At 31.3% G+C, this 15,130-nt stretch overlaps 1 protein-coding gene across 2 annotated transcripts in view; it reads right to left on the bottom strand.

Moving 5' to 3' along the window:
- Nucleotides 1–15,130, bottom strand: part of LOC118191909 (oxysterol-binding protein-related protein 1-like) — a 256,307-nt gene that overhangs the window by 11,884 nt on the left and 229,293 nt on the right. For both annotated transcript variants that reach the window (XM_085817344.1, XM_085817345.1), the window contains exons 22-25: nucleotides 5,912–6,107; nucleotides 5,493–5,591; nucleotides 5,260–5,383; nucleotides 2,710–2,800 (exon numbers count right to left, since the gene is read on the bottom strand). In XM_085817344.1, the coding sequence (XP_085673470.1) occupies nucleotides 2,710–2,800; nucleotides 5,260–5,383; nucleotides 5,493–5,591; nucleotides 5,912–6,107 (510 nt within the window). The remainder of the gene's footprint in view (nucleotides 1–2,709; nucleotides 2,801–5,259; nucleotides 5,384–5,492; nucleotides 5,592–5,911; nucleotides 6,108–15,130) is intronic.

Below are 15,130 nucleotides of genomic sequence, written 5' to 3'. Positions count from 1 at the left end.
AGTCGGTAAAACATGATGGCAATCGGCAAAAAATTCTAAAATTTCGACAAAAATCACTAAAAACACTTGAAAAAGGAAAAAAAAAATCGTAAAAAATGGATTACGATCGTAAAATCGTAAAGACAAACGCATTTTCATAAAAATTACGAAAAATTCGTAAAAGTTGGCAGGTATGTACATGTCACTCACTTGATAGTTAACATTTTATGATAATACTACTAAACTTGTTATAAATAATTGGACAATATAATTTATAACAGATAATGAACTTTTATACATTTTCACCTAGCTCAGTTTCTTCTCCTTTTTTAAAACCTCTTAGAGATTTACTAAGAGATTTAAAAATGGATGGTGATGGTAATAATGGCTGTATTCAATATATAATATAAATAATCTGAATATTAATCAATTTTAAGGTATATTTGAAAGATTTTTAATATATTGTAACAAATTCTAAATGTAAATGAAACATATGCACAACAAGTATCTGTTTATCAGCAAGCATTGTTCCCTCAAGAGACAGATAGACAGCACACTTCATTTTTGCTGGTCAATGGTTACAGACAGACTGCATGAGAGTGATTGTTAGTGGTTACAACAGATCAACTCTGACAATGATCTTAAACTTCATCAGCTAAATACCCAAAACTGTCAGAGTCAATTCTACACTGTGCTCAGCTTTGTAGCAAATTTTGCTGCCCATAGTAGCTACACAGAATATTGATCTCAGCTTGCTCTGTGAGCTTGAATTATCTGACATTTTAACCACTTTCCTCCTAGTGCAATAAAGCCTGACTATCTGGCAGTCAACTAACCAGAATACTTTTAGAATAAAAAAATTAAAAAAATTCTGCCTGGAAAAATTTAATAAATGAGAGATTTGTAATGCCATACAGATAAACAATGGCAACGTAGCTTGAAAAATTATAAGTGATTTAATTTTTTTTATATGCTATGCCCATAATCCATATCTCTGTTAACTAACTAAAGAAACATCCGCTTATTTAAATTTCTGCTGAAATGATTGATGACATTTCAGCCAACTTTCATATTCCATATTTCATAATCAGATCAAATGTTTTACGTTTAACCCTCTTAGCATTACAGGTTTTACCTCAGAATTTCAAAGTTCCTCAAAATGTCCTGAATAAATCATATTTTCTTGACTACAGTTAAAAAACAATGCTCTCACTTTGTACCTTGATTCCTTTTCTTCCAATATACATCCAACCCAAAATCGGATACATTAAAAGCTGGAAGAAATTTTTATGTGTAATGAATACAAAAGCCGTCTTTCTATATGGAATTTTCTGTCCATAACGCTAAGGCCTAAGAAATATATCAGATTTTATGCCTGAAATGCACCTTAAAAAATTAAATAATTAAATAAATAAAATAATAAAAAAACTTGAATAATTTTAAAAGTACGCTTTTGATATTCAAAATTGGTAACACATGACTATTTTATAATTTTAGATTTAGAGGAAACTTTCTCCACTGATATGTTTTTCTAACCTGAATTTCTGTTTTTAATACACTCAACTATCCGGAATTTTCATGTATTCAGCATTTCTTCAGCTTTCTAGGATGCTCGAGCTTTTACTGTATTGTGAGATATTTCTAAAATTAACATGGTTTTATTAGTCCTTTATGGTGTTACTATTTTAGTTTACTTATTTCAGTCATTTTTTTACAGTTTTTGATATATTAAGATTGAATCAATGGCTTTGCTAACTTGAAAAACAGCAACAAGTCTACTTTAGACAAGAGCAGTAAACTGCATGGCAAAGAAAACTTCAGATTTTTATAAAATTTACATCATCATTGTGATATATTTTAAGTTTTTCCCTCACTTATTACATAATGAACTTTATTGTAAAATGCTTTTTAGTTTTATATCAAGAGTATTAAAAAAAAAAAAAAAAAAAAAAAAAGTTCAAATATCTTATTATTGTGTATTCTTTAAAATTAGACCATAATACCATAATAAAGTTTTTGGAAGAAGCATGAGAAGAACTTACTACTTTATGTTATCTGATGACATGAAAACTAAAAACAAATTTCAAGGGCTTCTGCTTGAAGAAATATTAACCCCTTAATGCTTACAAATATGTGATACTGGAACACTGATAATTGATAGATTTGTTTATGGTTATACAGATTTATATGTGATTTGGGTTCTTTTACAGTGTGTGCTATTAAAATATATATGAACATGTGCTACTACAGCATCTATTAAATACTTTTTTGTAAATTTGGTGTGAACTTTATCCCCATAAAAATTAAACTTACGCACTCATTTTCAAATCAGGAAATACTCAAGTTTTATTTATCTTAAATAAAAAATTGTTATTTTGGACCATTTTTCTGGGAGAAAAGAATGAGCATCTAGATGTAAAGAGTATTTGAGTTGACAACCTACAATAAAGTTAAATTTTAAAAAGCTGGCTGAGAGAAATTTATTATCTTTGATCTAAAGTTTTAATCAAAAATAGAAAATGCCTTTCCAATGTGTATCCATTTCCAATACTTATGAACAATACTGAATCCAGCAAAAATAATTATCAATAACATTTTACTGAGAGAAAACACTGTAACCACATCATAACACAAAATGCTTAAAAAAAAGTAAAAAAATTTAATGAAAAAAATTATATAAAGTTCAAAATATTTTTATATATTATTTGATTAGAATTAATTTTTACTTACAAAGGTTGCCAAGAAGATTTTTCTTTTCTCCTAACTTTCCTGGCTTCTCTTTGTTTCTCTTCTAATCTGTTTTTTTCAAATGCAGCCCCATCTAGAACAAAAAAATTAATGTATATATAAAGAAATCAGTTAAAAATGGGTAAAATGGTAATCTATGATAACATTCGTAAGATAATTACAAAATTTATTAATTTACTACTGAAAATTCAGATGCTCATTTGTCTCAAGATGACTAACTATCACCTAGACTTTGACTAAATTGCCATTATAAGTTCAGCATCAGAAAAGCAATTGATATAAAAGAAAAACAATGTTCATTCAGTTGTGTCTTTCTTTATAATAATTAGAATTACAACTTTAGTTTTCATGTTTTGAACTTTTTCTTTAGGTTATTGTATTTATCATATATATAACTTTAAAAAAAAAATCTTTTCATAAAAAGGGAGGTCAGGCTTTTCTTTACACATTAGCTATGGGTTTTTTAAATGCAAAATTAAAATAAGGAAGAGAATTTAAAAAACAACAGTTTTGATATTGTGGCTGGGAGGGTTTTGTTCTTTACATGGCCTTTTAAAGCAAAAATTTCATTTAGTAAAATAGTCATTGTGCTTCATTACAGTCCTCAGCAACCTCAGCCAGCAGGTCACAGAGTCACCCATTTCATAATTTCAAATGACCACTCAATTCCAAAAATAAAGTAAAACATAAAAATAAACCAATAATAAATAACAGAAAGAATTTGGTTTAATTACAAAGTTGCAGTAACAAACATGAATTTTTATTAACAAAAATTCAAGAAGAAATTGATTAAGTTTAGCAACACCAATCCATAATCCATTATTAAAAAAAAAAGGCTTTGCCATTTTGCATGCATTCGGTTCAACACATAAATATGAGCAAACATTTCCCACTTTAAGTAAGAATAGAAGCAGCTTTACTACTGAAAATTCAGATGCTCATTTGTCTCAAGATGACTAACTATCACCTAGACTTGACTAAATTGCCATTATAAGTTCAGCATCAGAAAAGCAATTGATATCAAAGAGAAACAATGTTCATTCAGTTGTGTCTGTTTTTATAATAATTATAATTACAATTTTAGTTTTTATGTTTAAAGCATATTATAATTATTTTCTCAATAAAATTTATCTTATTATTCACCTAGAAAGAACCATTGTAAAATGAAAACACTGCTGACCCAAAATGTCTTCTTAATACAGACATTTTGGATGATTTTGATCCACAGTCAAAAAGGGTTATTGCTGCCTGCTTCATTAAATAACATACATTTTATACGCAAATTCATAGATATAATGAAATTAATGTTTTCATGAGTTCAACAGCGAATATAATAACAAGTGCTGTTTTATTCAATAAAAACCAATAACATTCAAAAGCAACTTGAGTTTTGCAGTTGTTCTTAAAATTGGTAGGGGTGGGAAGTGGGTGAATTTTGATGGAAAATAAATACTGCAAAGAGATCTAAAGTTGTTAGTTTGTTTCCGTGATATCTAAATAAATGTGCAAAATATTTTACCAATAGGATATTTTGCTCTTGTGTTATTTGGTATATGGAATATTTTTAACTTACTAAAGCACAATGAACATTTTAATAATTGATACTTTTCCTCTACAGAGATCATCAAGTAAGATTTTATATTTACATGATGCTCAAAATATTATATAGCTGTTTTAGACACACATATATAAGATTCCCCTAAAAAAAATTCAAATTCCTCATTTATTCCTACAAAAAGCAATTAAGACTAGCAGTATGGTACAAATATATGATGTAAGTATGCAGACAGCGACTGTGCCAAAATGAAATTTAAAATTATCAAAAATTTGATTTCAAACTAAAACTGGTTTTACCAAAGTATTTTCTACACTTTTCAAAGAAGAAAGAAACAAGGTCCTTCTTCTTTAAATTTTGCTCCTTAAATAAAGGCTTTTACAATATTAATGTCAATTTAAGATTGACCTAAATTTATTCAAATTTAATAAAAATATGTAAACTCATTATTTACAGGATGTTAATTAAAACATCTTTAACCACTTGCGCTAAAAAGACGTGCCACGCACGTCGAGATGCTTTTGTCTCAAACCGCATGCAAAAATGAAAATAATGTGGTGCACACATCGCCAAACAGCGAGTTTGTTTATTTCTCGAGTTAATCCTCTCGATTGCACTCGCAGACGTGGAGCATCGTAAATGAGACACTTAACCGCTTGTTATATTGTAGCTCACGGCACCGCAACATGGTTTAGTCATAGCGCAAGTGGTTAAATATAAAACATCTTCAAACATTTAGATATTTATGCTAAAATTGTATTTAATAATATACCAATAACAAGAAATTCCCTCTAAATAAATATTTAAATTATGACAAATGAACAGATATTAAGGGGGAAAAAAAAAAGACACAAACTACATACATAAAATGAAGCAAATATACTCAGGTATTTCAATGAAGTCCTATTCCTAGTTTTACATAAAATCCTTTTGCAGTACCTAATTAGTATGTAAATTATTTCATCAATATTTGTTACCTATATCTCCCTCTTCCAATTTTCGAATATCAGGCCTAAGTCTTGAGTCAGTAGGAGGTAATTCGTCTTTTAATTCTTCAGCTAATTCATTCAGTGACATGGCAAACAAAGTAAAATTGTAGTACTGAAACAAAGAAATTTAGTATTGTGGAGAACAATAACATGCTTACATTTTATAATTTTATTTTAAGAAATAAATACAAGAAAATCATTTTATTTAAAACATGGCCCACCTCAGAGGAATAATCAGGACGAGGATCAACTTCCCATAGTAAATATGACGAATCATTTGAGTCTATGCCTTCAATTTTCTCCCCAGTGTCAAAATTTACCTACAGAAAAAGTCAATCTGCACTTACAGTTTCAAAGTGGAAGGGGGGGAAATAGATAATAAAAAATTGCATGTGCACCCCACCATAATTATCATTTTTTATATCAGCTGACATAGGATATAATATACGTCTTAAAAGTGAAACAAGGTTTTGATTATCTTAAATACATATAATATGCTATATTTTGTAATTGTTTAATATTCTGAATATCCTAAAAACTGTTAATAAACAAACAGCTCACACAGCACAATGGAATGAATTTTTTTTCCTGGAGTACATGAAATTTACACATTACTTTTGAGTACATGTTTCATACTCACCGAATTTAAAGAAAGACTTTTATTCCTCAGAGCTTTCAGATGAGGCAACCAATCTGACTTCTCTTTTGCAACTAAGTGACTATCACTTCCACTTGGTTTCTGATCTCTCAATTTGACATATTCTTCATAATATTCAGGACTAGAGGATATTATAAAACTGCACCATTTCCCATGAATAAAACGGCGCTTTATTTTGCTATGAATATAAATAAAAATGCAATGAAATAGAACTAATATTTTAAGGCGGAAATAAAATCTTACGATATTTAAACAGTTCCCATTGTAGATAGATATTTCAAAAGATTAGTGATAGAATTAGTTTCAAAAGATTCCGATTCCGCTTCAAAAGATTGGTAGTAGAAGACTGTAGACAGATATTACAAAAGATTATCTTTAACTACAATTATTCTTGGGTAAAACAATAAATTTAAAATAACATTGAAAAATATTTTCTAAACAGTAATTACTAAAAAAATCATGAATTTTTGTTTATAATATTTATTCTTAAAAATATGTAACCTTACTTCTGCCTTATTTAACACACAAATATTTTTGTCACAAATATTTTAATATGTAGACCCTTTTGAAAATTTTGAGAACTCATTACTTTTTCCTTTAACATTATATGACAATTTTTTTTTCCAAAATGCTATTATTTAATCAAACATCAAAATTGTTTTTATTATTTAATTTCTTTTTCTAAGCATTTTTATATATTATATTATAATCTTTTAATATATTATGATTTAATTTTTCATCATAAGCCAAAATCAAATCTACATAAACTGTTCCATGGTTAAGAGCTTTGAACGCTGGTAATTTTTCCTAATAGAATGACATTTTGACAATACAAAATATGTCATGCAAGTGTTTCAATATTTTCCCTCATGCATAACAGGGTACAAGCCAAGAGTTTCAAAGATCTGCCAAGACAACAGAGTACTTTTTGCTGAAGAATTTATGTATCTATACACCTTCACAAATTTCTTTGATTCTCTTTTATTGTTTACTGAAGTTTTCCTCTTAAATATAGAAACACTGCACATAAAAAAAGCACTTTAAATTTATTCACTTTCATAGCTCTTTCATTCAAAGAGCTTGCACATTTTATCATTAAACAATTCTGAAAATTTCAGCATCATCTTAATATGAAAAAGAAAATTTACTGCTTAAAATAGAATTTAAAAAATCCTTTTACAATATCTTCTATGGTTGAAATTTCCATGTTTTTAAAACATATACTAGCCTAAGTATGGAATAATATTGATCAGTGCTAAATGAGCATGCTAACATCTGTCACCCCAATTATTTCCAAAATTCTAAATGCATTGCAAGTACGCATTTGTCAATCACGTGAAACTTTTCAATAGCTGTATTGTATAAAAGGAAGAAAAAATACATGCATCAACTTTCTCCCAAGTTAAAAAAATTGATGGTGGTGACTGAAACAGTTCAGCAGCATTAAAACATTTATCTGGAAATAAATATGCTACATGCTATGAATAGCATCACTCCAGTCACTAATCACATAAACATCATTCCAGTTACTAATCACAAAGACTCAAGGATTTACCTCATGAAATGACTTCATTTCATTAAATTTTGCTTTGTTTTGAGATATGTTACACTATCAGTTTTTTAAAGAGTTATCAAGTTTAACATTTAATAGATATCTATTACTTTAGATTTTCTGAGCTAGCCTTTATTATAAGATGCTAAAATGTGTGGTGCCTAAAAGAGGGATGGCTTTGTAAATACTGGTGGAAATTAATAAGGGATAAAGTACAGGTATAAATTATTAAGAGATAATAAATATGGCCCATTTGAAAAACCCAAAGAAAACCAGTGAGGTCATTCTTTGTGGAAAATAAGATCAAGAAGCTGAGCAAAACAGGTCCCAATTTAAAAAGAGTTTTGGTTTTACAACTGCACTTAAAAGATAAAATTTGATATTAAGAATGCCAAAGGAAAGCTAAATAGTTATTTTAAACATAAAAAATCATGAAACTAAATTTAAGAAAAGATTTTGAATCTTCTAAACCTTAATGTGATAAATTTTTCTCTCTTGTATTAAAAAGTCATCGTTTAAGACAACCACATTAGCTATTTAGTTGTTTACAGCAGTGGTCTCAAATGTGCAGCCCACGAATACATTTTAATTATGTATTTATTGCAAATACGATGCTTAGAGTTTTAGACTTGTAAAAATATGGACTGAGCTTATCTATCAAACAGCTACTGAGGAGGAAAAATAAGTTGAGTTTTGTCTTTGTCACTTTTTTGGGGGAAATGATTAGGTTGAGGTTTGTCTTTGTCACTGTATGCTTGTACATCAGGTCACGTGATTTAAGTAACATGGAAGCAGCAAATTTAGTTTGCCAGCCAAGAGCTGGAGATGCTTCAGTATTTTGAAATTTTCAGTTAAAGTAAGCTATTTAGTATTTAATTCAACATATTGGAAGTACCTGAAAGAAATGTCAGTCTAAAATTTAACATTTAGCTGTCAGTAATAGTAAATGTCTGTACAATCTGCATGTGGACTTTCATTTCATTAAATTGTGTTTATCTTGAGATATGCTCATTATTAAAGAAACAAAATTTGTCATGACTAACATGCAGTACATGTTTATTATACTTCCTGAGCTAGCCTTTCTAACAAGATGCTTTACCACATTTTGTATGAAAAATCAAAACTTTACTGTGATTACGTACAGAATATTCAACACAACAGGTGATTATATACAAGAATGATAACTTAATTTGTTAGTTAATTTAGAATACATTTTCATCCACATTAAAACCTGTGGTAAAGTGGCTGAAACCGCTATGCAAACCCTGGGTTGTGACATCAGGTTGAAAGCAAAACACAGCATAATAAAATCTATTGAATGCTAAAAAAATGGCTACATACAATTCTGCAGAGAAAAACCTATCTTCTTTCAAAAATCAAATTCTACACATTTTACGTGCGAGAGCAATTCGTGGCTCTCGAGCTTGCGTTTTTAACATTGCCAACGATTTAATTATTTTAATAAAGACTATTTTAACAACTATTGAAAAAGTGTTTGTAAGTTAAAAAATAATAATTTTCAGCTTATTCTCATGAGACATCCTTGTCCATATTAATCTTCAGTCTCTTCTTTTATGTGACCTTATCACAACTCCTCCCCTCATAAAGAAATTTTTCTTGACTATGGAAGGAAAAATTCTAAATACATTTCACTGCTTTCAAAACACAAGTGGTAACCATTTAAGTGATAATAGAGAAGCACTTATTTCTAGATAACATAAATGCAAAAATACAACAAAAAGATTTAAATTTTGAATCTACACAAAGTACCTTTTCAGTTTACAAAATGCTAATACTTAAACATTTGATTCTAATCATTTTGAAAATGAAACACACTATGCAAACAAATTTAAATCTACAAAAATATAATTCCAAAACGCTACAAAAATCATTTTTCAAACAACAGTTTACAGAACAAAAAGGATTGGCTCCTCCACATATTTCAAATGCTAAAGTTCCTGCTGTCCATAGATCTGATCTCGAATAATCAATCATTGAGATAGGACACTCTTCAACATTTACAACTATATTTGGATGAGGTCCCAATGTCTTTTTCCTGACTTTATGATTTGTCAGTTCATCCAAAGAAAACTCGCCAATGGCTGGTAACGTCTCCTTATACATTGCATGCCACATAGCATATGCATCTGATTCAGCATTATAATTGAACATCATTTTTACAACAAGGTTATTTGGAAGCAATTTCTCAGAAGAAAACGTCTTGATAGAAGTGGGTTTTTCGAATATCAAATTCTGCAGATCTTGTGTTCCTTCAGTATGCGATATAATAAATTTTGTTTGGTGTTGAACATTATCATGAGTTTCTGTTGCTTGTGCTTACGAGAATTCTGCTGGCGAAACATCCGCAAGGATAGCCCTTTCCTCTAAACTGATGTCTGGAATTTTAATGTTCTCTTCCGTATTACTGGTTAACTTCCTTTCTTCCGAATGCTCATTATTGACGGCCCTTTCACTTTCTATCTATTTCTTTTCTTCTGATCTGGAATCTAAGTCTTTTGCACTCGCTCTCTCTAAACTCCTCTGCGCATGCGCCTGACTACGAGTCTCCACAGCATTCAAGAGAACCGGTCGTTCCCTAATTTCCTCAATCAACTGTGCAGTTTTATTCCCTAAGAAATAGTACTCTTTATCTAACTCTACCGGAGTAACTGCTGCCTTTGTGGTGACCACACCAAAATCACCTTCAATGGTGACTTTCGCCAAAGGTAAACATTTACACTCTGTGTCCAAAGGCTGTTTCACCCATACAGTTTTCCCTAATAAGTCACTAGTATTAATCCAAGTACTATTACACAGATCTATACCAGCTCCAGTATCTCTCAGATATTCTCTCTATATCCCATTAATTACTGCTTTCTTGAAATACGGCTCAAAACATTTTCCTAAACTCTTCCTAAATTATTCACCAGATTAGTCTTATTCTTTTCCAGCGATGGACAGTTAGGTCGGATATGTCTGTCCTTTCCACATTGGTAACACCTTATTTTCCGCTGTTTCTTGAAACCTGCTTCATTGAAAACTTGCTTTTTTTTTTTTTATGAGCCTCCACTTTTCTATGCTCCTTTGATTTAATTCTTTGATGACCACTACTTTTCTGATTATAACTACAGTTAGAATTTACATACTGCTCTCTTTCTCAAAGATTATAACGTGGATTATAATGTATCTCAAGATTATAACGTTAAAGATTATAACGTATCTCAAGATTATAACGTGGACAGTGATGTACAAAATAATCTACCCCCAACCTTGCTAAAAAACTCGATTCCATTTTCTTCAATTCGTTTTCTCCAAATCAACTTACAAAGAGCAAAAACGGCTTCTGATCATCTAGCAGAATTATTAACTCATAACCATAAAGACTTTGTTTTAATCCAAGAACCCTATTGTATCGAAGGGAAAGTAAGTAGCATTCCAACGTCTTGGAATGTCTTTCAATATTCTCCTCAGTCGCCCAATCAACATCCCAGAGCAGCTATCATCAGTTTTAATCATAGCTGGCACCCAATTCTAATTACAGCCAAAAGAGACCTAGTTACAATCAGTCTTAATAGTTCCAGCTCTCAACTTCTTATTTCAAGTATTTATGCATCTCCCTCCGAGGATATTTCTCCTTTGCTTCATGATTTAGAATCCATCTTGTTTTCCTTCCGAAGTCCACACATAATTTGTGGAGATTTCAACTCACACAACCAGCTTTGGGGCTACAATTCCACAAGTCCAAGAGGAAAGTCCCTTGAGGAATTCTTCAATTCGCATAATCTTGTCATTCATAACCAAGCCTCGGATTTACCTTCTTTCGAAACAATGTATGGGAGAGGGTGGCCAGATCTCGTAGTTACTTCCCATCACCTAATTAAGTCGATTTCAAATCGCAAAATCGAAGAAGACAACTCTCACTCAGATCATAAATATATTACTTTTGAAATCAAAGAGAACTCAGAATCAGTTTTAATGAAACGTTTTAAAATTACTAAAAAGAAAGAAAAGAACTTTATTAAGCAAATTCAACAATCCGCATTTCCAATGACTTCTTCCTTCCAACTAAGTGCAACAAAAGAAGATCTAAATAAAGCTACAGAAGACTTTATAAAAAAAATCCAAGAAATATGTGAAAATACCTTTCCAATACGATCTGCAAAACCTTACTTTCATATAAATTGGTTACGCGCTCAAAAGCATAAGGCGAGAGCATTGAAACGGAAAATGAAATCGATTACTGACGATGAATTAAGACAACAAGCCTGGCTCAAATTCAAAAAAGAAAATGCAAACTACAAAAAGATGATTCTCGAATCTAAATTAAAAAGCTGGCACAAATATTGTTCAAACAATAAAGAAATTTATGGCACTTTATACAAGATCGTCAGTAGTAAAATATTTAAACCATCACAAATCCAACTTCCCTCAAATTTGCTTTCAAGTTCTGCTGAAATTCAGGATGCCACTCTCTCAACCCTAAATGAGATTCTTGACTCTGTCTTTCTAAAAGATGATCCAGCTGAAGATTCGCCTACTCAAACCAGAATCCGTAACTGCGATGACATTCCACAAACAGCAGACAACGATATTCCGTTCTCAAAACAAGAAATAAAGCAAATAATTAAAAACCTAACTTTAAAAAAGGCACCAGGCCCAGATGGCATCGATAACCACATTATAAAATTAATCCATCAAGCCCATCCTGACATAATCTGTACTTTTTGCAATCGATGTATAGAACTCTCTACCTTTCCCGATTGCCTGAAAATTGGTAATACAGTCAAAAGTCGTTAATTCGGACACCCATAATCCGGAATGATCTATAATCTGGACCTCAAAGCTACAAACTTTCTGCGCATGCGTCGCGTTCACGCATGCGCACAGGCCTTTACGAGAGCGCATAAGACCCTTACAGCTGCGAATATGTTTGTGCGCATGCGCGTTTAATGTGTAACGGAGTTATACGCTAAGCTAAAGTTATCTAATTCAGTTAATGTTGCAGATTGCGTTGTTCCTTAATCTTCGAATTGGATCCGGCTTATTATTTTTTGCAGACTGTTAGAGCAATTTTATAAAAGTAAGCTTGAACTTTCGATTATGTCAAATAGAATTTCCGATATATATTTACTACAAAGCGAAAGTATGTTTTGAAATCTGAAATCTGTTTATCAATTTCACGCTGCTCTGCGGCAGAGGGGGAGGGGCAGAAACATCATTACTAGATTTTGATAGATTAGAAAGATTATGTCAAATAGAATTTCCAATATATATTTACTAATATGTAATTTGTATCTACAAAGCGAAAGTATGTTTTGAAATCCGAAATCTGTTTATCAATTTCACGCTGTGGATTGGAAGTTGATTTGTCAGCACTATCCTTATCTTCAGAGCAGATGTTTTTATTTTATTTGGTTTATAATTCAGTACTAAGTGTAGTATTTCATCTCCATATACTCCGTCTTTGAAATGATTTAAATCAAGTTCCTCGTCATTATAATTCGCTTCAGATAGTAAAGAAAGTGACCCAGAGGTTATTGAAAACGAAAACATTTCGATTGACAAATTAGTCGGTATTCTCAACACAACAATTATAGGACTTGAACAGCGGAACTTTGTAACTAAACAAGAAATTATGTCTATTTAATAGAATTAAAGAGAAAGTATTATCACATGAAACGAAGCAACTTACATTGAAGGAAATGTTTAATAAAGTAAACAAATAAATATTAAGCTTTTTCTTTTTGTAAATTTTGATACCCTTTAGATCATAATTGTTCTTTATTTCATAAATTACGGTTTCATATTTTTAATTTTGTAATTTCTGCATGCCATCTTACCAGATTTAAACTGATGATCTATAATCCGGAAAAATCGATAATCCGGAATCGCCGAAGTCCCGACGAGTCCGGATTAACGACTTTTGACTGTATAATACTCTTCAATAAGAAGAATAAAAGCTCCGATGAACCTAAATCTTATCGTCCGATAAATCTTCTCCCAGCCCTGGGAAAAGTTTTGGAAAGATGTCTTATTGGTTGTCTAAAATTTCATGTTTACAGCAAAAACTTAATAAGCAATAACTAGTTTGGATTTCGAAGTCTACTTTCAACAAGTCATGCAATTAATGCAGCTCTTGAACAAGTCAGAAACAATAAAATCAATCAACTTCCTTCTGCAATAATATGTCTCGACTTAAAATCAGCTTTTGATTCTTTATGGTGGCCAGCAGTTTTACAAGCGCTGCGTTCTTTTAAGTGCCCTCAAAATTTATTTCTAATTATTCAAGATTACTTCAGAATCAGAAAAAGTATGATTCTTTACAACAACACTGAAATTGTGCGTAATCAAGTCCGAGGATGTCCTCAGGGGTCTTGCATGAGTGCAGATCTCTGGAATATCAGCTTCAACAACATCATTGCCTATCCATGGCCAGATCACTCAAAAATTGTAGCTTTTGCAGATGATGTAGTTTTTATTACAAGTGGCCGTACCAGAGACATTTTACAGAATAATTGCAACGAAACACTCCAGTTATTTAACCAACTTTGCAAAATTCAAAAACTACAAATTTCACATAGTAAGTCCCAAGTCTTAGTGATCCATAAACCAGGACAAAATATAACTAAAGCTTTAGCTCTAAAAATTGACAATCAAAAGATCAAATCCGTGAACACAATCAAGTACCTCGGTTTAACAATCGACAAGAAATTCTCCTGGATTCCTCATCTACAAAATATTAAACTTCGTACAACATCAATAGCTAACTGCCTACGATGTATGCATGGATATAACTGGGGCTTAAATCCGCATATAACACGTATTCTTCTAAAAACAGTCATCTCAAAAATGGTAAATTACGGAGCCGGAATTTGGGCACAACCAATGACAGTAAGAAAGATTAAATGTTTAAATTCAATTCAAAGGCCTTTTACTCTTTGCATTACTCGGGCATATCGCACAACTTCAAATATAGCACTTGATACTCTAGCTGGTACTCTTCCGTTATCAATCAGTGCAGAAATGGAATGCACCTATACGAAAGTTCTCCAACTTAACCAAGCCGCAGAATTCAACAACCAAACCTTTTGGCCATCCAACTATGAAAAGAAAATTAACCCCAATCTTATCCATCCAGCGCTTCGCTTCAGCAAAATAATTTTCACCACGTCTGAAGAAAATTCAAGTTCATCTCCAATTGCTTATACTGATGGATCAAAAATTGAAGGAAAAATTGGTTCCGCAGTCTTTTTTCAAATTGCCCCCTCAAATATCATCAAATGGAAAGGCCATCTCCATAATAATAATAGTGTTTTCCAAGCGGAATTGTCAGCTATAAAAGCAGCGATTGAAATAGCCATTCTCAAAAATCTCAACAAATTTAGCATAAAATCTGACTCCCAAGCAGCTATTCTAGCTATTAAAAATCCCTTACCTTCCTCTCCATTGATATCCGACATAAATTCTCTTCTTGGAAAAATCCCAAACTACAAAATTCAAATCTCATGGATCAAAGGACATAGTGGCCATTTTGGTAATGATCAGGCAGATGAATTAGCCAAAGAAGCAGCTATTAATCAAGATGGTACTGAAATCATCATTCCGCGGCCTCGCTCGAATTTCAAGTACCAACTAAAACAACTTGCTTC

Source organism: Stegodyphus dumicola, chromosome 5 (assembly GCF_044657685.1).
Source record: "Stegodyphus dumicola isolate Sdum_Otavi_A_Nest chromosome 5, ASM4465768v1".
Lineage (NCBI taxonomy): Eukaryota > Metazoa > Arthropoda > Arachnida > Araneae > Eresidae > Stegodyphus > Stegodyphus dumicola.
The sequence above is the reverse complement of the archived record's forward strand: the minus strand, read 5'-3'. Positions and strand labels throughout refer to the sequence as shown.